Here is a 22010-nt window from a genome sequence, read left to right on the forward strand (position 1 = left end):
TGTGTAAACATTTTAACCAATAATTTAAATTTGTAGCAGATGGGGATATCATCATTGGGGATGTATATCAATTCATCATTTATTGTCTTATCCCTTAAGATCCCAAAATAATTAAAATACAAATTTATAGTGATTATAGAAATGCTTTGCTTATATACCTAATCGTAATATTAATCCATATTATTAAAATTAAGGAAATGAAAAAATAAATTCATGTAAAAAGTGTTCATGTTAAAATCAGACTTACACACTTTCTGGTAATGATAATATAGAGTTGCTGCGCTTTCTAAAAGCCAAGTTTAAAAACAATTCTATCAAGTCTAAATTAAAGCAATCCGTTACGGACGGACGTACGGCCATACATACCCTTAATGTAGATGAGTATCGTTTCTAATAACACTGAAAAACCACTGAACCACTAGGCCATCAGATATATGAACTGGAGAAAATGTTTGAAAACAAGAAATATCTCAACTCAAAGGAGCGTAGCGATCTTAGCAGGTTAATATCTATCTATCAATCTATCTATCTATCTAACTATATATCTATATCTCTCTTTTTCTCTCACTCTTTCTATCTATGTCTTTATTTGCTCTTTACCAGGTTAATATATATACAGTGTGTTTTTTTATGAGAACTTTTTAAAAAGCAATTTTACCCCACTTATAGTTATTAGAATTTAATGATTAATGGCTTATTTTCTTCGTTTTTTAAGGCAATTAATAGAACAACAAAAAAATATTTCAGATTTTATTTAAAAAGTACAGTAAAATCTAAAATTCAAAACTTAGGTGTCAACATCTAAAAATGGTTTTAGCGCATTTTTCTTATGCTCAAATAATCAACCTTTTGCAAGAATGGCTGCTTAACACTTCAAAGTTGAGATATAGAGCTAAAAATGTATACAGATACTATTAGGGACATGTACTAGAACATATCAAAGTTTGAAGGTCATATCTCAACCAGGGAGGGAGTACTCGCCCCCCAAAGTCGACTACAGAAAATCCATTTTTTAAAGAAAAATGCGCTAAAACCTTTTTTATATGTTGACACCTAAGTTTTGAAATTTAGATTTTACTGTACTTTTTAAATAAAAACTGAAATATTTTTTTGTTGTTTTATTAGTTGCCTTAAAAAACGAAGAAAATAAGCCATTAATCATTAAATTCTGATAGCTATAAGTGGGGTAAAATTGCTTTCAAAAAAGTTCTCATAAAAAAAAACACACTGTATATATATCTCTTTGTCTCTCTCTCTGTCTCTCAATCTATCTATCTATCTATCTATGTATTGGAAGTATAATAGTGTGATGCGTTTGTGAACTCGAACCTTTATCCTTTTGTTTTCCTTATCATTAATGGCAGTTTGGAAAGCGCCGAGATTCAAATTGAAAGTTCATAATTGGACGCGGCAATCAAAACAACGCTTGCGCTTAGACCAAAACAAAGCTAGCGTGGCCATCTTTAATCTATCTTTCAAAATGTGCGGAATATCTGTGTGATAAAAAACCATGTATAGTCAGAATTGTGGTGTTATCCGTACTGAAAAATACCTTTGAGTGCTTCCCGGCTTTACAGGAACAAAAACTTCGGTAAGAATTCTTTCTTTAAGCATTTTTAATGGAATGGAGTGATTTTTTTAAGACGGCAAATTAATCTTTCATTTTTACTGAAATTAGACCAAGTAATTAATTTATTTTTGTATCAGAATATTTTAATAGTAGTCTATAATGATTTTGTTTATGAATTTCAAACTCGCATTTAATTTTGATTAATTTTAAGCAAAAAATAACCCTAGCCTTCTTATACATTTAAAATATAATTTCGAAGTCACGCAACCTCTCATAATGAATATTTATTTTATCAAAAAAGACGATTGTTCCAACTAAGAAAAAGATTTATTCTCTTTTACAAGATTTACTTTATCATGTATTTAACATTTTAATATTTGATTATTAATTTTGTTATTTTCTATTTCAGCATGACCGTTTTCATATAATAAATTGTATTAGTAACTATGCTGGTTTTGATTCTTGTGGGAAGTAGCAGGTTTCGTACATCTGTACGTAAAGATCTGGTAAACGGCCAGCCAAATGCCGTTGTACCGAAACAATGAAAACGGTAAGAAGTCCAGTCAGCCAGTCAAAGCCAGTGACAGTTACCGTATGTGTTGAATGTGAATAAAATTCTACACGTGACTATAGTTGTAATCAGTGTTAACAAAAGTGAAAATGGCACCTAAAAAGACTAGGTATGAATTATTGTCGGACAGATTGCCTAGGGCAGTTGAAGTGATAACCGAAGAGTTTGACAGAGTGATGCAGGTAGTTTCGGATACCGCAGACATCAATGTTAATCTCACCAAGGAATGCATCCTTGTTCATGATGCGAACCTAAATCTTGAACGTACCATGAGCGGTCTTCAACAGCTGGATGTGTTAATCCAAGATGATAATAACCTAAAAGATTTTTATAGTGACATTATCACGGCACGAAAGAACTATAGCGAGTTAAAACTTACATTAAGTGCCATAGATGAGCTAAGAGCGATAAACAATGAGGTCTTAGTTCTTGGTGATGATCTTGCAGCTCACAAAAACAGTTTGCAACAACGTTGTATGCAGATAGTGAAAGTTACTAAAGGTGATTACATACCTCTACCAACTAAAATTATCAGTGATATGACTAAACTGATGGAGACGCTGGCAAAGGCTAAGCAAGAGCCTGTTACGCCAGTCTCGGGTGCCTCAGTAGATCCTATGCTGCCGTCATTTGGCGCTCAATCGTTTGCTGCCAGTCCGATGTTCTCGCCTCATGGGTACATGCCACGCCTAGACGAGAAACTCCTTCCCAGCTTCGATGGGCAAGAATCTTCTTATGCGCAATTTAAGGAGAATTTCCAGAAGCTTACTACTGGATATGAGCCCAGCTACCTGCAGATGGTGTTAAGTTGTGAACGAGTAATGAAGGATAAACCGTTGAGGCTGCAGTTGCAACAGATTGCCACGCATGCAGCGCAATGGACGTATTTGGACCAACTGTTCAAATCTAGAACCAGACAGATGTTGTGTATATTCAACAACTGGGACAAGAAAGGTAAATTGTCCGAGAGCGGCCAGATTGTCAGCGCTCTTGCAGAGTTCTCAGGTGCCATCAACCAGCTCGAGCAGATGACCAAGGCTGATGGTAAGGACGCAGTTTCTACAAGCCAATGGCTCACAGTTTTATTGTTGGAGATGTTATCTAAGAAACTGCCAAAAGAGTTTCAGGATAAACTCGACCTTGCACTCGGGAGCATGGACGTTCCCGATGTGCCTAAGCTGCTGGATATACTAGAGCAGCAGCGTGGCGCATTATTGATGCGCAGCAGCCACGGCTTGGACACGCCGTCCAAGAAGAAAGGTAATCCTGCCGCAGCTGCGGCCGCCGTAGGTAAACCTGGTACACCTAGCAAGTTCAAGAAGAAGCAGTCCTGTCCGTCAGATGGCTGCAGTGGAGATCATTTTTTGTTTAAATGTTCGAAGTTTACAACCATGTCTGTTCCAGAACGGAAAGAGTTTGTGATGAAAATCGGCGGGTGCCTCTTATGTCTTAACAAGGGGCACCGCGCCTCAGAGTGTCCGCGTGCTGAGAAGCTTGGAGGCTGCAGGATCAATAATTGTGGACAGAAACATAACTCCCTCCTCCATGAGTCCGTCGCCCAGGTTTCAGCTGTTTATGAAGCGCCATTTTTGGGTGAGAATAATTACATGTTGATGCTCCAGAAGCTGGACGCGCTGGATGTCTACAAGAGGAAGGTGCCTGTGTCCGGGATGTGGGACACAGGTGCCAACCTCACCATGGTTACACAGTCTATTGCCAAGAAGTTGCAGTTGCCCTCTACTGGACGTGTAGCTACTATTTCAATGGCTGATGGCAAAGTTCAGTCATGCCCAACAGTTAAACTCTGCCTGGTTGACCGTAACAAGAACAAGCATGTTATGGAAGCAGCTGTTGTTCACACAATTGGACATACAGATGGGCTGCGCAGCATGGACCCAGTCGCCGCAGCTGCTTTGTTTGATATGAGACCACAGAATTTTTCATTGGTCAATGGACCACTTGATATTCTCTTAGGGCATGTCACGCCCACGACGTTTCCACAGGCGGATAAACTCATCGGCGAGTCAAGATTATACCGCAGCATTTTTGGCACAGGTTTCCTTGTTGTTTCTACCGATGGAAAGCCTGTTAGTAAGCCAGTTGTTTGTAAAGTTACTAAGTTGGAAGTTGCAGCGATGGACTTCCAATCGTCGGAGGCGTTAGGCGTGCAGCCGCCGCGGCTGTGCAGTGGATGCACGGGCTGCAGGCACTGCCTGGCACTTGCGTCAGGCAAGTCAGCCATTGATCAGCGAAAACAGGATCTGATAAAAGAAGGTTTAACATTGGATCTTGTAAAGAATGAGTGGACGGCAGCTTATCCATACCGGCTGCCAACACATACGCTGCCGAACAATTCGCGGCAGGCGTATAATATTGCGCTTCGTGATCGCCGGCGCATGATAAAAAACGGCGAATATGACGTATTCTGTAAGGTGTTCAAGGAGGCGGTGTCCCGTGGGGTGTACGTCAAAGCCACGCCACAAGACTTAGCATATGAAGGTCCAGTTTATTTTAATTCATTAGTGACGGCCTTCAAGGATAGCATTTCTACCCCCTTGAGAATCTGCGCAAACTCTAGCTTGACCTGCAATGGAACAAGTTTAAATCATATTATGATGGACGGCCCACAACCTACCTACACTTTGTTTCACAATCTTATTCGGTTCAGAAGTTACAAGTGTGCCTGTGTTTGTGATGTCTGTAAATTTTACAATTCTTTGGCGGCCACATATGAAGATTCGCAGCTGAAGAGAGTGTGGTTTGCAGAGGATGAACATGCCAACCCCGAAGTTTACTTGACCAAAAAAGTTAACTTCGGGGAGAAATTGGCAGGCGATTTCGCCGTCACAGCCCTGAGACTTACAGCACAGATTTTTGGAGGGCGCAGCCGCCAAGATGTTCATGATGTTTATGGATCTGAATACGTAAAGGGAGCAGAGGTAGTTGCAAAGCAGGACCTGTGGAGAAGTGAGCAACAACCTACCGGTTCCAAGTTTGTACTGCATCAGGATGCTCCAGCTATCAAGCTGGAGCAGTGTACCTACATTAATGACCATACTGGCGGCCATAATAGCAAGCCAGAAGCCGTCAAAATGGTCAAAGAGTTGAAGGAAATGATTGAACCTGGCAACTTCAGCTTTAAATCAGTTATTTATTCTGGAGATGATATTGATCCTGTTAAGGTACTGGGCATTCAATGGGCCCCCAGAGAAGATGTTCTTACTTTACCTGCTCGGGTGAATCATGGCGCCAAGATAAAGGGCCGAAAATTGCTGGAGGACCTTGATCTGTTAGATTTATGGAGAGCCATGCCAGAATGTGTAACGAAGAGAGAGATTTGGCGGGTCGTACAGCAATTGTATGATCCTCTTGGCCTCATGTGCCCACTACTCCTGAAGTCCAAGCTTATACTTCGGGAGGTTTGCATTAGTGGCGTATCATGGGATGAGCATGTTCCTGCCAAGCTGAGAGATGACTTTGTTGACAGTTTGGCCGACAGGGCTAAGCTTGGAGAAGTGCCATTTCAACGTTCTTTAGTTCCTGATGAGCCACTGGGGCTTCCAACCATCATTGGTTTTTCTGATGCTTCAAGTTCAGCCTACGCAGCCATCATCAACCTACGTTGGCCAACGGCCAGAGGCTTCGAAGTGATTTTATGCAGTGGCAAGAGTCGTGTGGCTCCTGTTAAGATTGAGTCTATTCCAAGACTTGAGTTGTTGTCATGTTTATTAATGGCAAGATTGGCGGACGCAATTGTCCGAGCCCTGCCGTTTGCAGTAGCAGGCAAGATGTTTTTTAGCGACAGCACTTGCGCCATATCGCAAATCGTGTCTGAATCAGTGATGTTAAACATATTTAACAGTCATCGTGTGAGTGAGATCCAACAGCTGACCAGCCCAGAGGATTGGCGCTGGCTTCCTACAGATCACAACATTGCAGATCTTGCCACCAGAGGTGCCTGTACCATTCAAGATGTTTCACCAGGATCCAGGTATCAGGATGGGCCTGAATGGCTACGCCTGGAGCAGGACCAGTGGCCTGTAAAGACGGCGGGTGAAGTAAATCACCCCATCCCAGAGGCTGAGATGAATCAGCGCATGGTCCGATTGAAGTGTATGGCCGTCCAGGTAGTAGATACTGATTTCTGGAGAACTTTAGCACGACGTACCTACAGGCAGGCACGTAAAACTATGCAGGCGGTGATCAGAGCTGCCAACTGTTTCAAGTTGTTGCTTGTTAAGAAACGAGTTCCGGCCAGGCAAGAGCCGATGAATGATTCGGTTCCAGCCGGACAAGAGCCGACGGGAGTTTCGGTTCCGGCTGGACAAGAGCCGATCAGTGTTGCGGGTCCAGCTGGACAAGAGCCGACGGGAGTTTCGGTTCCAGCTGGACAAGAGCCGCTAGTTGATTCCAAGTTTTATGGCAACCACACTTTTTCAATTACCTACCTAGATGTGGTGTGTGATTTATTCTTGGCATCATACAACCAGGAGAAGGAGATGATTATGGAGGCTGAAGGTAAATTTGATAGTCTTCAACCTTATTATCACGAGACTGAGGTGTACTGGCCTATCATTGGTAATAATGGCTATTATCCTGTTCGTAAATTCAGAGTCCTCAAGATGAGGTCCTGTGGGGTCAAGGCCTTGGAGGCAGCAGCCGAGGGAAAGAAGAAGCTGTTTAAGGATTCCCCTGGCCTTATTTTGATTGATCGTCACAATAACTTGGCCAGACTGTTCCTGCAGCTGGCCCATGATGAACTTGGCCATGCCGGTCATAGAAAAACTTTGGTACAGAGTCGCAGGTATGCTTGGATATCATGTGGCCGCCAAGAAGCTATGAAGGTTGTCAAATCATGTTCCAGTTGTTGTCTAGAGTATGCACGTCGTTCAGCCCCAACTATGGCAGACGTCCTGCCCGACAGGTTAGAATCTTCAGTTCCATTCTTCCATGTTCATCTTGACCTTGCAGGCCCGATGGAAGTTACAAGGCCTGGAGTCCGCACCAGGAAGAATCCAGCCAAGTACAAGGTTTGGTTGTTAATTGCTTGTTGTCGTTTTACACAAGCAGTGTTTATTGATGTTCTGCTGGATTACAGTACTGAGGCTGTCATTATTGGCCTCAGAAAGCTTCAAGCATTCTACAATATGCCCAGAGTCATAACTACAGATCGCGGCACCAATTTTCTTGGCTCGAAAAGAATACTTGATGAAGTTATGAAGAAGTCTGATGTGAGTTTTGAGTGGCACCTTGTACCGACTGGCGCTCATTCATATGTTGGAAGTGTTGAGCGCCAGGTCGCCATGGTCAAGCGTGTCCTCAATAAGAAGTTGTGTGGAGCTGTTGTCAATCACAATGAGTTGTTGCTGCTGACTGCTGAAACTGCTAGAGTTTTAAACTCTAAACCCTTGAGTTATGCTACACAAGGGAATGATGTTAACACATGGAGAATCATTTCTCCTGCTGATTTGTTGGGTGGCAGAGCTAACGATGGGATTTGCTCGTTCGAGACCGGTTCCAGAGATAGAATTACACGCCGTTTAAGCCATCTGGAGGAGCTGACTAGACAGTTCCATGAAGTCTACAAGCAGCAGCTGCTGCCTGAGCTATTGCGCACGGTAAAGTGGAGACGCAATCAAGTTCCGCTGAGCGTTGGAGATGTCGTTCTTGTTGACGGGTGCACCAACTTGGTTAAGAAGTATCGCCTCGGCAGAGTTCAAGACGTACGTGGCGGTGGCCGTACAGTTGTTGCCCGTTTCAAATTGTCTGATGATGTTGAAGCCACGGATAACGAGATTTCTGCAAGACGATTGTTGAAAGTAAACCTACCCCAAGATGATTCCCAAGACGATTAAGTATTTTTATTAGTATCGTTCTTTTCGCGTATTTTTTAACTTTCAGCAATTGCATATTTTTTTTAATTTAAAATTGACGCAAATTTCCTCACAATTTCGTTAAAAATTATAAATGAGCTCAAATTTTTATTTCCAACGCATAAAACTAAAGTTTTTTATTCGAATACATAAGTTTTCTTTACGGATTTATTTGATCGGGACCTGGGATTTTTTCGCGTAAAAAATCTTAGGTACGTATTTTTTTTAAATTTGGATGCGAAGCATTATTGTCGTTCCTTGTTTAACAAACATGAAATATGATATATACAGATAAGAATAGAAATGAAACACATTTGATCATTTTAAAAATATCTTTTTATATTACATGCATTACAAAATAATTTAATATTAACTATATATTAAGATTATTATATTTAATTTCGTTCTGAAGATTACCTAAAAACAAAAAAGCAGTAATTTTATGAACATAGCAGATGCACTTTGATTCGTTTGATTAATTCGAAGGATAAAGCCCAATAGTCATGCCATCCAGGGTGTTCCAGCTCTGTTTCCTCGGCCGAACAACCTAGATGGCATGGAAACTAAAGCTTAAAAAATATCTGAAGATTTAAAAAGATTCTTTCGTAGTTTCTTTGATTCCTTCTTTCTTTGAAGATTTTAACTTTTGAACATTTTTCATTCTATCTTTTTCAGAAATGTTCGTGATTTGAGCCCCGCGCCAGGAATCCTGTTCACGGTTACACAAAAAGAAACAAAACATAACCATAAACAGGACTCGTCGCACGTGGCATTATTATAATTGTAGTGCGTCGGTTTGATCTGCAAGCTTTCGAGGTTCAGGTTGAACTGAGGCCCCAATTGCTCTTAATTTTAAAAGACTGTATAAATAAGTACACGGAAAAGCTTATTATCTATTCAGCCAAAGAGAAATTGCCAAATAAACACTTTTTGAGACTTTTCTTTTACTTTGAGCTTAATTTAAAATTCGCATATGCAAAAATGCAATTTTACTTTCATTTTGATGTTTTATTGATGAATTAATACAGTTCTTTTATATGTTCTTAGATATAAGGATATTTTATTTGATGATATGTTTAGATTAAGAATAATTTTACTTTATTTGATTATTCTGTTTATCTAGATTTAAGGATTATTTTCTTATCTATCTTTTACATAAAGATTTGATCGAAGAAAGATTTTATCATTATTAATGATTAGGTACCTAATTTAAGTTTGGGTACTTATTTTAAGTTATTATTATGTATTGCATTACATGGTCTAACAAATTCAAATAACTATTTGTTTATTTCGAAAAATTGTGAGGCCATGAGATTAAGTGTTATGAGTGAGTAGTGAATGTGTAAGCTTTCAATGAAGAATGTTTAATATCCTATTCCTTTATTCCTACATTTTTGTGGAATTGTGTCATTTTGTGTTAGTACGAGTATTCGTGAATATTATTACTAGCAAATTTGAGGCCAAAAGGCCAAAATTTAAAACTCTTGTAATTTTTGTGGTTTTGAATTGTGACTTTTGTGGACATTGTCTGCACACAAAGTTGAAAATTTGAATGGTGTAATGTTCGATTCCCCACTTTCAGGCGGGTGTGTATTGGAAGTATAATAGTGTGATGCGTTTGTGAACTCGAACCTTTATCCTTTTGTTTTCCTTATCATTAATGGCAGTTTGGAAAGCGCCGAGATTCAAATTGAAAGTTCATAATTGGACACGGCAATCAAAACAACGCTTGCGCTTAGACCAAAACAAAGCTAGCGTGGCCATCTTTAATCTATCTTTCAAAATGTGCGGAATATCTGTGTGATAAAAAACCATGTATAGTCAGAATTGTGGTGTTATCCGTACTGAAAAATACCTTTGAGTGCTTCCCGGCTTTACAGGAACAAAAACTTCGGTAAGAATTCTTTCTTTAAGCATTTTTAATGGAATGGAGTGATTTTTTTAAGACGGCAAATTAATCTTTCATTTTTACTGAAATTAGACCAAGTAATTAATTTATTTTTGTATCAGAATATTTTAATAGTAGTCTATAATGATTTTGTTTATGAATTTCAAACTCGCATTTAATTTTGATTAATTTTAAGCAAAAAATAACCCTAGCCTTCTTATACATTTAAAATATAATTTCGAAGTCACGCAACCTCTCATAATGAATATTTATTTTATCAAAAAAGACGATTGTTCCAACTAAGAAAAGATTTATTCTCTTTTACAAGATTTACTTTATCATGTATTTAACATTTTAATATTTGATTATTAATTTTGTTATTTTCTATTTCAGCATGACCGTTTTCATACAATAAATTGTATTAGTAACTATGCTGGTTTTGTCTCTTGTGGGAAGTAGCAGGTTTCGTACGTCTGTACGTAAAGATCTGGTAAACGGCCAGCCAAATGCCGTTGTACCGAAACAATCTATCTATCTATCTATCTATCTATCTATATATCTATCTATCTATCTATCTATCTATCTATCTATCTATCTATCTATCTATCTATCTATCTATCTATCTATCTATCTATCTATCTATCTATCTATCTATCTATCTATCTATCTATCTATCTATCTATCTATCTATCTATCTATCTATCTATCTATCTATCTATCTATCTATCTATCTATCTATCTATCTCTCTGTCTCTCTCTTACTCTCTATCTCTCTCTCTCTCTCTCTCTCTCTCTCTCTCCCTCTCTCTCTCTCTTCCTCTTTCATCTCCATTTGATCTTAGCAGGTTAATATCTATCTATCTCTCTCTGTCCCTCTCTTTCTCTCTCTATATATATCCATCTTTCCAACTTTCTATCTATCTATATGTCCAGTCTTTTCAACCAATTTATTATTATTTAGTATTTATCATTTAAGATATTTATTAAATTTTAATCATATCACAGAAATTTACTGATAGAGTTGTACAACAAAATGAAAACTGTATCCCTAGTTTTCTAAATATGATTTTAATCTATATTAAGTACATTAATTTATATTTCATTATCCTATTTGTCTGTCCTCCTATCTGTCCTTCTGTCTTTCCTTCTTTCTTTCATTCTGTCTGTCCTATTATCTGTCCTTCTGTTAGTCCTCCTATCTATCCTTCTAACTGTTTTTCTGTCTGTTCTTCTGTCTCTTCTATTGTGTGTCCTCTTATCTGTCCTTTTGTCTGTCCTTTTGTCTGTCTTTCTATCTGTCCTTCTGTCTGTCCTTCTATCTGTCTTTCTGTCTGTCCCTCTAATTGTCCTTTTGTCTGTCCTTTTTGTCTGTCCTTCTGTCTGTCCTCCTATATTTCCTTCTGTCTGTCTCTCATTCTCTTTTTCTGTCTGTCCTTCTGTATGTTCTTCTGCCTGTCCTTCTGTCTGTCCTTCTGTCAATCCTACTGTCTGTCCACCTGTCTGTTCTTCTGTCTGTTCTTCTGTCTGTTCTTCTGTCTATTCTTATGTTTGACCTTCTGTCTGTCCTTCGATCTGTCCTCTTGTCTGTCTTCCTGTCTGTCTTCCTGTCTGTCTTCCTGTCTGATCTTCTATCTGTCCTTCTGTCTGTCCTTTTTTATGTCCTTCTGGATGTCCTTCTATCTGTCCTTCTGTCTGTCATTCTGTCAATCCTTCTGCCTGTCTTTCTGCCTGTCCTTCTGTCTGTCCTTTTGTCTGTCCTTTTGTCTGTCCTTTTGTCTGTCCTTCTGTCTGTCCTTCTGTCTGTCCTTCTATCTGTTCTTCTGTCAATCCTACTGTCTGTCGATCTGTCTGTACTTCTGTAGGTCCTTCTGTCTGTCCTTCTGTCTGTCCCTATGCCTGTCCTTCTGTCCTTGTTTTTGTCCTTCTGTCTTTCCTTCTGTCTGTCCTTCTGTCTGTCCTTCTGTCTGTCCTTCTGTCTATCCTTCTGTCTGTCTTTTCTGTCTGTCCTTCTCTCTGTATTTTCTGTCTGTCCTTCTGTCACCCTGTGAAAATATTTCATGTTTGTTTTTGTTTTAGAAATTTGAATGTTACAGAACAACAAGTCAAAATTTGGTTTCAAAATAGGTAAATTCATATAGAGGACAGGTACCTGAACCTGGATAACCTCTAGAGGACAGGTACACCACAAGGTCTTATTATGGTGTACCTGAACCTGGATAACCTCTCTAGGACAGATACACCACAAGGTCTTATTTTAGTGTACCTGAACCTGGATAACCTCTAGAGGACAGGTACACCACAAGGTCTTATTATGGTGTACCTGAATCTGGATAACCTCTCTAGGACAGATACACCACAAGGTCTTATTTTAGTGTACCTGAACCTGGATAACCTCTAGAGGACAGGTAAACTCAAGGTCTTATTATGGTGTACCAGAACCTGGATAACCTCTAGAGGACAGGTAGACCACAATTTCTTATTTTGGTGTACCTGAACCAGGATTACTTCTAGAGGTAGGGTACACCAGAAGGTGTTATTTTTGTGTACCTGGGCCTGGATAACCTCTAGAGGACAGTTACATCACAATGTCTTATTTTGGTGTACCTGAACCTGGATGACCTTTAGAGGACAGGTACACCACAAGGTCTCATTTTGGTGTACCTGAACCTGGATAACCTCAAGAGGACAGGTACACCACAAGGTTTTATTTTAGTGTACCTGAACTTGGATAACCTCTAGAGGACAGGTACACCACAAGGTATTATTTCAGTTTTACCTGAACCTGGATAACCTCGAGAGTACAGGTACACACAGGTATTATCTAGAGGAGCCGTTTGGTTATTCAATAATTTTTTTTATTTTCAGAAGAACCAAGTGGAAAAAGCAGGAACTACCCACCGAAAATTCTTCTAGTTGTGGTACTAGTGATAATTTTAATAAAAACCATGACTTTACTAAAAGCCTGACAACTTCCAATAACAATACTGCAACACCATCCAGCCAAGTGCGCCCCCTAATGCACCCCCTTGAGCAGCACCCCCCACCTGGCTTGATGCTAATAAAACCAGAATTACATTTTACCCCCTCGCCCCCGCTACCAAAACTGGAGCTGAAACACAACATTTTGGCGGGAACTTGTGAAAGCGCGGGAAAAATGGCGCCAAATTTTGACGGTCCCAGCCACGTGGTTATAAAGACAGAGAAAAATGATGATCTGGATGGAGATTAAATTATTTGCCACCAACTTATGTGCCAGTTAAATAGAACAATTTTGGGATCTAGTGCAGTTAACGGCAAAATGTTCTATATAACGAATCTATAAATTTTAAAAGCTGCTAGCTGCCAAACAGCTAAACGTACAAATCATGCCCGCACACCGTTTTAAGCGACATAAGAAGGCCTACAAATGATATGGGATAGAAAAGATCCAATGATGCACAGGGAAACCCTCTGAAGAAAAAAAACGCGCAAATTAAATTTTTTACGCATTTATGTGCACTGCTAGATAACTGTGCATTAGGATATATAAGTTGGAAGGAATTTTAATGTTAGGGGGAGATTTGAAATCTGCAATTCGTTTTTTGTATAATTCTTTATCTAAAAGCAGAAATACAATTTAAGTTAATCAATTTTGACCAATAGGATAGGTGGATTGGAAACTACCTGCGCTCTAATTGGGTGAATAATTTACGACACTTAAGCTTCTCCAATCAGAGCGCAGATTTTTTAAATCCACCAATTACAGATGTCAAAATTAATTATCTTAAATTGTATTTCCGCTTTTAGATAAAGAATTATACAAAAAACAAATTTAATAAAAATCCTTAAAGTTTTATGCAGATTTCAAATCTCCCCTTAACATTTAAATTCCTTCCAACTTATATATCCTACTGTGCATTATTGATTAATAACTATTCCAGATTATTTGAAGGCCTTCTTTTGTTGGTTAAAATTTTGAGCGAGCATAATCTATATGTTCCACCGTTTGGCTGTTAGAAGCCTATAAAGTTCATAGATTTTTGGAGAAAATCGTTACCAGCAACATTTTACTGTGAACTTTTAAGTTTTATTTACTAGTGGCTGAGCCCTAAGATGATATCAAGGGGTTTAGTTACTATAGTCTGTACATTAAATATTTTCCAGTATGGGTTTGACACCCATTAACATCCGCTGGATTAGATCCGGTTCTGAGCCATACTGAAAAATCATGTATAGCATCGTATTAGAGACAATTTTCTACAGATATTAAAATAAAAATTATAAAATCAATATAAGTTTTCTTAGTCTGGGCCTAAATTTATAATTTTAATATCCGCGGAAAGCTGTCTATAATACGATGCGATAAATAATTATTAATATGTAGCTATAGGTTTTTAAAAGCAATTAATTTCAAAGTATTGATTTGTATGTGAGCTCACCCCCCCCCCCTCCCTCTAGATTGAAATATTTCCAGGAATAAAAATATCATTGTGTTGGGGGCAAAAAAAATTTGAGGGGGGTTAGCACCCATTTACCCCCCCCCCCCATTGGACGTATATAAATTGGCCCCTAAGGCTAGGGCATCCAAATAGTAAATATGGGTTTTATATATATATATATTTTTAAAAAATTGTTTATCTTTAACTAAATAAATTTTGATTTATTTAATTTTTCTATTTTGCTCTATGAATAAGGAAGACAACATCCATAAAAGCAAATCTCTAAAAACATAAGGAAGGACAAACGAACGAACGCTTTTCTATAATTAGGGTCGGTCCGTCTGTAAGGGTTAGCTCTTTTCGTTAATATAGGCATGTTAGAATTGTCCTATTTATAGGAATTCTAGGAATCATTATTCCCAAAATCAGATGAATAGGATAAAAATATCATACTAAAATTGTTGTCAAAAAATCAGTATGTTTTAATTAGACGCATGGACTTTCTGGTAACGATCATAGAGACGCTAAGCTTCCTAAATCATTCCTAATTAATAGAAATCATTATGCTATGTTTGAAATCGATAGAACAATTATAAAGCTATAAATGTTTCAGACTTTATGGTAATGATTATATAGTGGCTTCTCTTAATTTATGAATGGTCACGTGAATCACATTGTAAAGTTTAAAATCGATAGGACAATTCTTAAATATTTGCTGCATAATTCAGAAGGGAGGAAGGGAACATATTATACTAGTACCCAAAGTTTTTAAAGAAATTTTATGTACTTTGCTTGAATTAGTTGGTGCAAATATTTCCAACGATGATATATAATTCTATAGAAGGGGTGATTTTGTGTCATAATTGGGGGTATATATTAATTATCGTCCATTGTCTTATCCCTAAAGATCCCTGAGTACAATTACATGCTGCTTTCTCTTCAGGGATCTAAAGGGATATGACAATGGCAGATAAAGTAATTTACATCCCCAATGATGATGCACAAAAATACCCCTTCTTTAGAATACAATTAGAAGTTTGGAAACTCGACTAAATTAACCAGCCAATCAAAATTCAATAAAAGTCCCCAAATAAGACTTTGGAGACTAGTGTAATTAACAGCCCCATGTCCCCCTCCCTCCCTGCTTTCTCTCTTTCTGAGTCAGAAATTTTAATTTCATTTTCCGGAACATTTAGTATGGGTCATATTACTTACATAGATAGATAGATAGATTGATAGATAGATAGATAGATAGATAGATAGATAGATAGATAGATAGATAGATAGATAGATAGATAGATAGATAGATAGATAGATAGATAGATAGATAGATAGATAGATAGATAGATAGATAGATAGATAGATAGATAGATAGATAGATAGATAGATAGATAGATAGATAGATAGATAGATAGATAGATAGATAGATAGATAGATAGATAGATAGATAGATAGATAGATAGATAGATAGATAGATAGATAGATAGATAGATAGATAGATAGATAGATAGATAGATAGATAGATAGATAGCAAAAATGTTTGTGAAATGTTTCAATTATTTGCATCATTGGTAATTATCAAACAAGGATGACAACATCCATAAAAGCGAAGCTCTAGTACGGTAGGACAAACGAACATTTAACCTTGTAGAGTATCAGATCTTATAATAAGCAGAATATAGATTTATAGGTTTAAACAAAAAATAAATTTGTTATAATAGTTATTTCTCGCATCGTATTATAAACGGCTTTCCGCGGATATACATAGAATGTACAATTATAAGCCTACGGCACCTAGGGCCTAAAAATTTGGTTTTAATCTTATGATTGTACATTTTTATATTCGTAGAAAGCTGGATATAATACGATGCTAGACATAGTTTTTTCGTATGGATGAGAACCGGTTCCTATCCACCGGATTCGAATGAATACGAGAAAACTTTTTAAAATATTGATTATAGAAATTTCTATTGTCATAGGAATTTACCATTCTTTAAATGGACGTACGGACCTTTTATTACCGATTAGTGAAATGCAACGCTTTCTAAATCGTACCTATCTGCTACAGGAATCATCAAAGCAAGGATTACAACATCCAAAACTTTGATGGAAAAACAAATCCTTATATAAAAGTAACATGATGTCTATGTGTGTGTGTGTGTGTCTGTGTAATGATTCCCAAGAATAGTTATAAACCCTCCCAGGACCTATGAGAAGCTACCCTGTAAAGTAGAACCATATCGGTTCAGCGGTTAGCGAGATCCTTTGGTACTAACGCACACACAAAAAGACTCTAAGACTTCCTATTACTTTTATATAAGGATATGTTACCTAGATAACAATCTCTTTAACATTAATAGATTATAACAGCTGCATAAAAGTTTAGTATTTATCGAAATCTAAATCTGCAGACAAAATAACCTTACTACTTTTATAATAGAACTAGCAGCTATGCTCATAGAAGCCTCTAGGGGCATGAAAGGTTAGAGGGGGGGGGGTCGACTATCCCCCTCCCCCATTTTACTTTTTTTGATCCTTTGCTACAGACCAAAAACATTACTTCTTTTTTGATAAATATTTAGATATTAAGTTTCAACCTCGAGTGCACCTAGAGGCAGAGAGTGAGAAGGCTTTGTTTGTTTATTACACAAGTCCCCAAAGTTGCATAATGAGGTTTTCTTTTACTCATTAGCTTAACAAGGATTTAATAGAATTATGATTGATTGGTTCGTAAAGTTAAATCTATAATACAAAGAAGAACGATGTCTGTCTGTCTGTTTGTTTGTTTGTCTGTTTGTCTGTTTGTAGCGATGGATCTCGCTAACCGCTGAACCAATCGGGTTCTCCTTTACAGGGTAGCTTCTCATAGGTCCCGGGAAGATTTATAACTATTTTCTTGGGTGGTGGGACACCCCCAACCCCCCCAAAAAATTTAAAATACCACCCCAAAATTTTCCCCCCCAATGAAATTTAAAAAAAAAAATTTGTCTTTTAAATCTAAAATATGACCAATTAGTTTGATCAAACCTCTTGGGGGAAATCCCCTAGAGGCTAGGGGCGAAGCCGCTAGTTTTATATAAAGAAGTAGGGCTTTTTGTCTGAAGCTTAAGATTTGATTCTGAATTGATTGAGTCCTTCTTTTAGGGGAAGCTTTACGTAGGTCCTGGGATGGTTTTTAAAGACTATTTTAGTTTTCAATCTAAACCTTTGGATGGGTTTAGGCTATTTTTTGCACCCTCCTATTCACTTTAGTGACATTTTCCCACAGGGGTAATTTATATCTTAAGCTTCAGACGGACTGACGGACGGACATCAAGCTACTTTGTATTATAGATTATTCTTTCTATGTTAAAACATCTACGTCTCTATGGCTGTTGTTGGTCTTGTTTTTAGAATTTCTTTGCTCCTATAAACGATTTGAACTGATATATAAATTAGTTGGGCGAGTTGAGTGGGATAAAAGTAGCAAAATTTAAAATGGCGCTATATCCAGGAATAAGGTATAACCAACAAGCAAAAGAAATCTAAAATAATATTTTTGGGGCAGATGTAAAGGTCGTAAATTTTACTGCCAACGACAATTATAGGTTTCATGATTTTTTTCCGAGTTAATTTAACTGTTGGTATAAGCTTTTATTTCCTTATCCCTCATTTTTATGACGTCATAATTTTTTAAAGCAACTATATCCCCTTGCTTTACTTTCGCTGTTTTCAATTTTGCTTTTTTTTACCCAGTTACCGAAAGAATCCACATTAGATCATTAGCCCGGTGTCAGATTAATTACTTTAAATTAATTGTTGGACCCCTAATTGGATGTTTTGATTCATTGCACCACTTTACATTATACATATAAAGGACACTGTGGCCAGGGAGGGGGGGGTCCCCAAAGTTTTATAATACTGATTTCTTATTTATTAATTTAAGAACTTTGGGGACTTTTGTTAAGAATTTTGTTTATTAACTTGAGTGTCCAAACGTTTCAACAATAAGTGTCATCGACAGAAGGGGTAATTTTGCGTATCATCATTGGGTATGTACTGTACATCAATTTATTTGCCATTGTCTTATCCCTTTAGATCCCTGATAAGTAGCGCAGCAATGCTTGATTTTGATATATTTATTTTCGTTATTTTATCATTTTATAGGATCAATAATAAAGTAACAGGAAATATATCTGTCTGTACTGAAGTATCTCTGTAACCGCTGAACCGATATGGTTCTCCTTTACATTATAGCTCTAATAGGTCCTGGGAATAGTAATAACTATTTTTACTAAAATGAAAGGGGGGGGGGGCAATTTCCGTCAGACGATGGCTGAAAAATTTATGTACATGCCCAATGATGATACGCAAAAATTACCCCTTCTTTAGATTACAAGTAGTAGATGAATTGCTTGGTCATTCAACTTAATGAACCAACCAATAAAAATTTATTAAAATTCCCCAAAATTGTTAAAGAAGACGTGATTACAAAATTTTTAAGACTACACAGCCCAGTGTCCCCCCCCCCACTGCCTCTAGATGCACGTGAGATGGAAACGTAATATTTAATTACCTATTATATATTATTTTATTATATAAAGTAGTAAGTTTTTTTTTATCTGCAGCTTAAGATTTCGATAACTACTGAACTAATTGAGTTTTGCTTCTTTCAGGTCCTGGAATGTTTTTGGGACTATTCAATTTTTATATTTTTTACTCCTTCTAGGCTAGTGGCGCAGCTGTAATGATCTATAATGTGATAGGGGGGAATGTCATATTGCAACTTTTACAGAAATCTTCTAACTAATTTAAAAGTTAAAACTCTTAGTAATGTTTTTTTGGTCTGTAGCTTAATAATTCGTAAGCTCCTGAAAATATTGAGTCCTCCATTTTTTTGTCAAGGAATGGTTTTGGACCATTTTATATTTAAGTCTTAGGGTGTTTTTTATTATCACTGTCCCTTCTAATAAGGAGCTAGTCCAAGAGATAGGAAAAGGTCGTAATATTGATGTATGTAAAATTTACCAATGATTATGACAAAAATAAAAACTATTGTTTAAAAATTTAGGTCACTGCTATTTTCAACCAACCAATAAAGATTTGCTAAAAGTACACAAAGTTTTAAAGCGAACTTTCAAAGTTTTATAACCACTTTATCATTACACATTATATATTGGCTTTAAATGTTTGGTTCCATTTAATGAATTTTGACTAGTCCCAAATTAGTAGTGTCCAAACTCTTCAATCATTAATTTTAATCTATTACAGGAGGGAAAAATTTTGTTTGTCATCATTGGGAATGTATATAAATTTATCGTCCATTGTCTTATTCCTAGATATTGCAGGGATCTTAAGGGATAAGACAATGGATGATAAATTGATGTATAATCCCAATCATGATAAATATTCTTCTGTAAAGACTAAAATCATTGGTTGAAAAGTTTGGACACTGTTAGTTTAAACCAACCAATCACAATCAAATAAAAGTACCCAAAGTTTTTAAAAAATTAGCTTTGTAACACTTTGGGTACCAGTGTAATTTAAGGCCCAATGTTGGAGACATTCTTACTGTGGATATTTTCATTTCTGTCTGAAATTAAACTCTTAATTGACACATGTATACAGATATTATAACATTAGATTGACAAAAATAAATTCTGTGGGGGCACAAATATTTATGTACAATTGTTGCACAATTTATGTGCGTTTGTTTTTGGTTTGGTGTGTATGGTGTTTGTGTGTTATTGTGTGCGTGTGTATTTGTGTGGTTGAGTGTTAGTGGGTGTGTGTTTGTGGGGATACTATTATATACACAAGTAAGACGCTAGAAAAGACTAGAGCTCTCTATCTGAAATGGCTTGGTCGTAGTACTCCAGCAAAGTGAAACATGGCAAATTTTGAGATGTCAAAAAGACCAAAAATCGTGGAAATTCGAAAAATTTCTAGGTTCTCAACTTCAGGGACCCATACAGAACTTTATAACTATTTTAGAGTATATGTTGCGCTGACAACCCTAGCTGAAACTTCATGCAATTTCCATAAAGGTAACGAACGTCCTCCTAGCTCAACTGTGGTCCAAATAAGAGCCTCCGTGTCTAAGGGTAGCTTGAAAGTTGGGTGAATTTGAATTTGGATCCTGCGGTTACACACGTTTCAAAGGAAATGTGACCTCCCAGCAGCCCAATCTTAATTCAATGGACTTTTGGGCCTTGTACTACTTTGAAGCATGCCCCTATAGAGGTGCCCATATTGCAAAGACCTCCCTCATTGCCACTATCAAGGAGAACTTTGCCAGCTTGGACAGGTACATTTTGACCAGGGCCTGCCGGCGGTTGAGGAGGCGGGTATAGGCGGCGATTGATCATGGCAGTCATTTTTTAAAATAATCTAATAGTCATATACCTAGCCTGCCTCCCAGTTTTTAAAATTCAATAAAAATCTGTAAAATTGACGATTTTATGTTCATTTGTTTAAAAATTAGAAAAAGTCCAGATTTATGTGCCCCACCCTGTACATGTTTTTGCCTGTATGTGTTTTTGTGTGGGTAAGTGTTAGTTGGTGTGTGTGTATTTGTGTGTTAGGAGTGTATTTGTGTGCATGGAAGTTTGTGTGTGTATGGGTATATTTATTTGTACATTTATGTGTAATTGTTTTGGTGAGTGTTTGGGCCTGTATGTGTATTTGTCTGTGTTAGTGTTTGTGTGTGTATTTTTGTGCCTTTGTGTGTACTGTTGTGATTTTTTAAGGGATGTTAAAAAAATCTTTGGGGGAATACAGTTTTAGATTTTAACATCTCTAATATAAGACAAAGTCTGGTGTATACATTTTTGATTTTTGACATTTTTATTATGACGTACTCACAAGTCTTGTGTAACACATAAACAGCAAAAAGTCAAGACATTACCCTTTGTGCTAATGCTACAGATTGTTGAACTGTCTAGAAGGCTCAAATCTAGTTGTAAAGTAGTTTCAAAGTTTTCATTTTAAAATATCTTCTATGACGAAGTCTAGTCCAAATCATAACTAGCGAATAGCTAAGACATTACCCTTTGCGCTAATGCCTCATGTTTCTGGTCTGTCTAGAAGGCTTAACTCTAGTTGTAAAGTGGGTTTAAAGTTTTCATGTTAAAATCTTTATCATGACGTAGTATAGTCCAAAACATTACTGGCGTAAAGTGAACACATTAACATTTGCACTTATGCTTGGGGTTGGTTGGCTGTCTAGAAGGCGGTAACTCTAGTTTATGAGTGGGTTTAATGTTTTGATATTTTAACGCGGTTATCAGGAAACCTTTTATATATACCAATTAGTTAATTAGTTGCATGGCTACTCTATAATATTCTCTGTCTGTCTATCTTAGCTATTCAGTAACTCATCTTTATACAGGGATCTAAAGGGATAAGACATTGGCCGATAAATTGATGTACATCTCCAATGATGACACACAAAATTACACCTTCCGTAGGTTAAATTAGTGGTTGAAACGATTGAACACTTAACTTAATGAACCGACCAATCAAAATTCCCCAGTTAAAGTTGTTAAGCCAACGAATAAGAAAAAGTTATTTTAAAACTTTAGGGACTAGTGTAATAAACACTCTCTATCTGGATTTACATATATCTCAGATATGGTTTATAACAAATTAACAGCCCGCGACCGCTTATTGTCGGGGAGGTTCGAACCTCGGCCCGACACCGCGTCATATC

The 22010-nt window shown here is 37.1% G+C and overlaps 2 protein-coding genes across 15 annotated transcripts in view; one reads left to right on the forward strand and one right to left on the reverse strand.

The window, feature by feature from the left end:
* LOC145306864 (uncharacterized) overlaps nucleotides 1-22010 on the reverse strand; it is a 282216-nt gene that overhangs the window by 89020 nt on the left and 171186 nt on the right. The window lies entirely within an intron of this gene.
* LOC145307303 (uncharacterized) lies at nucleotides 344-13273 on the forward strand. Its single transcript, XM_080149666.1, has 3 exons — nucleotides 344-501; nucleotides 11979-12026; nucleotides 12768-13273. The coding sequence occupies exons 1-3, from the start codon at nucleotides 449-451 to the stop codon at nucleotides 13129-13131; spliced, it is 465 nt and encodes a 154-aa protein (XP_080005792.1). The 5' UTR covers nucleotides 344-448; the 3' UTR covers nucleotides 13132-13273.

This window comes from Acartia tonsa, chromosome 15, assembly GCF_053477335.1.
Source record: "Acartia tonsa isolate MP-2025a chromosome 15, ASM5347733v1, whole genome shotgun sequence".
NCBI lineage: Eukaryota > Metazoa > Arthropoda > Copepoda > Calanoida > Acartiidae > Acartia > Acartia tonsa.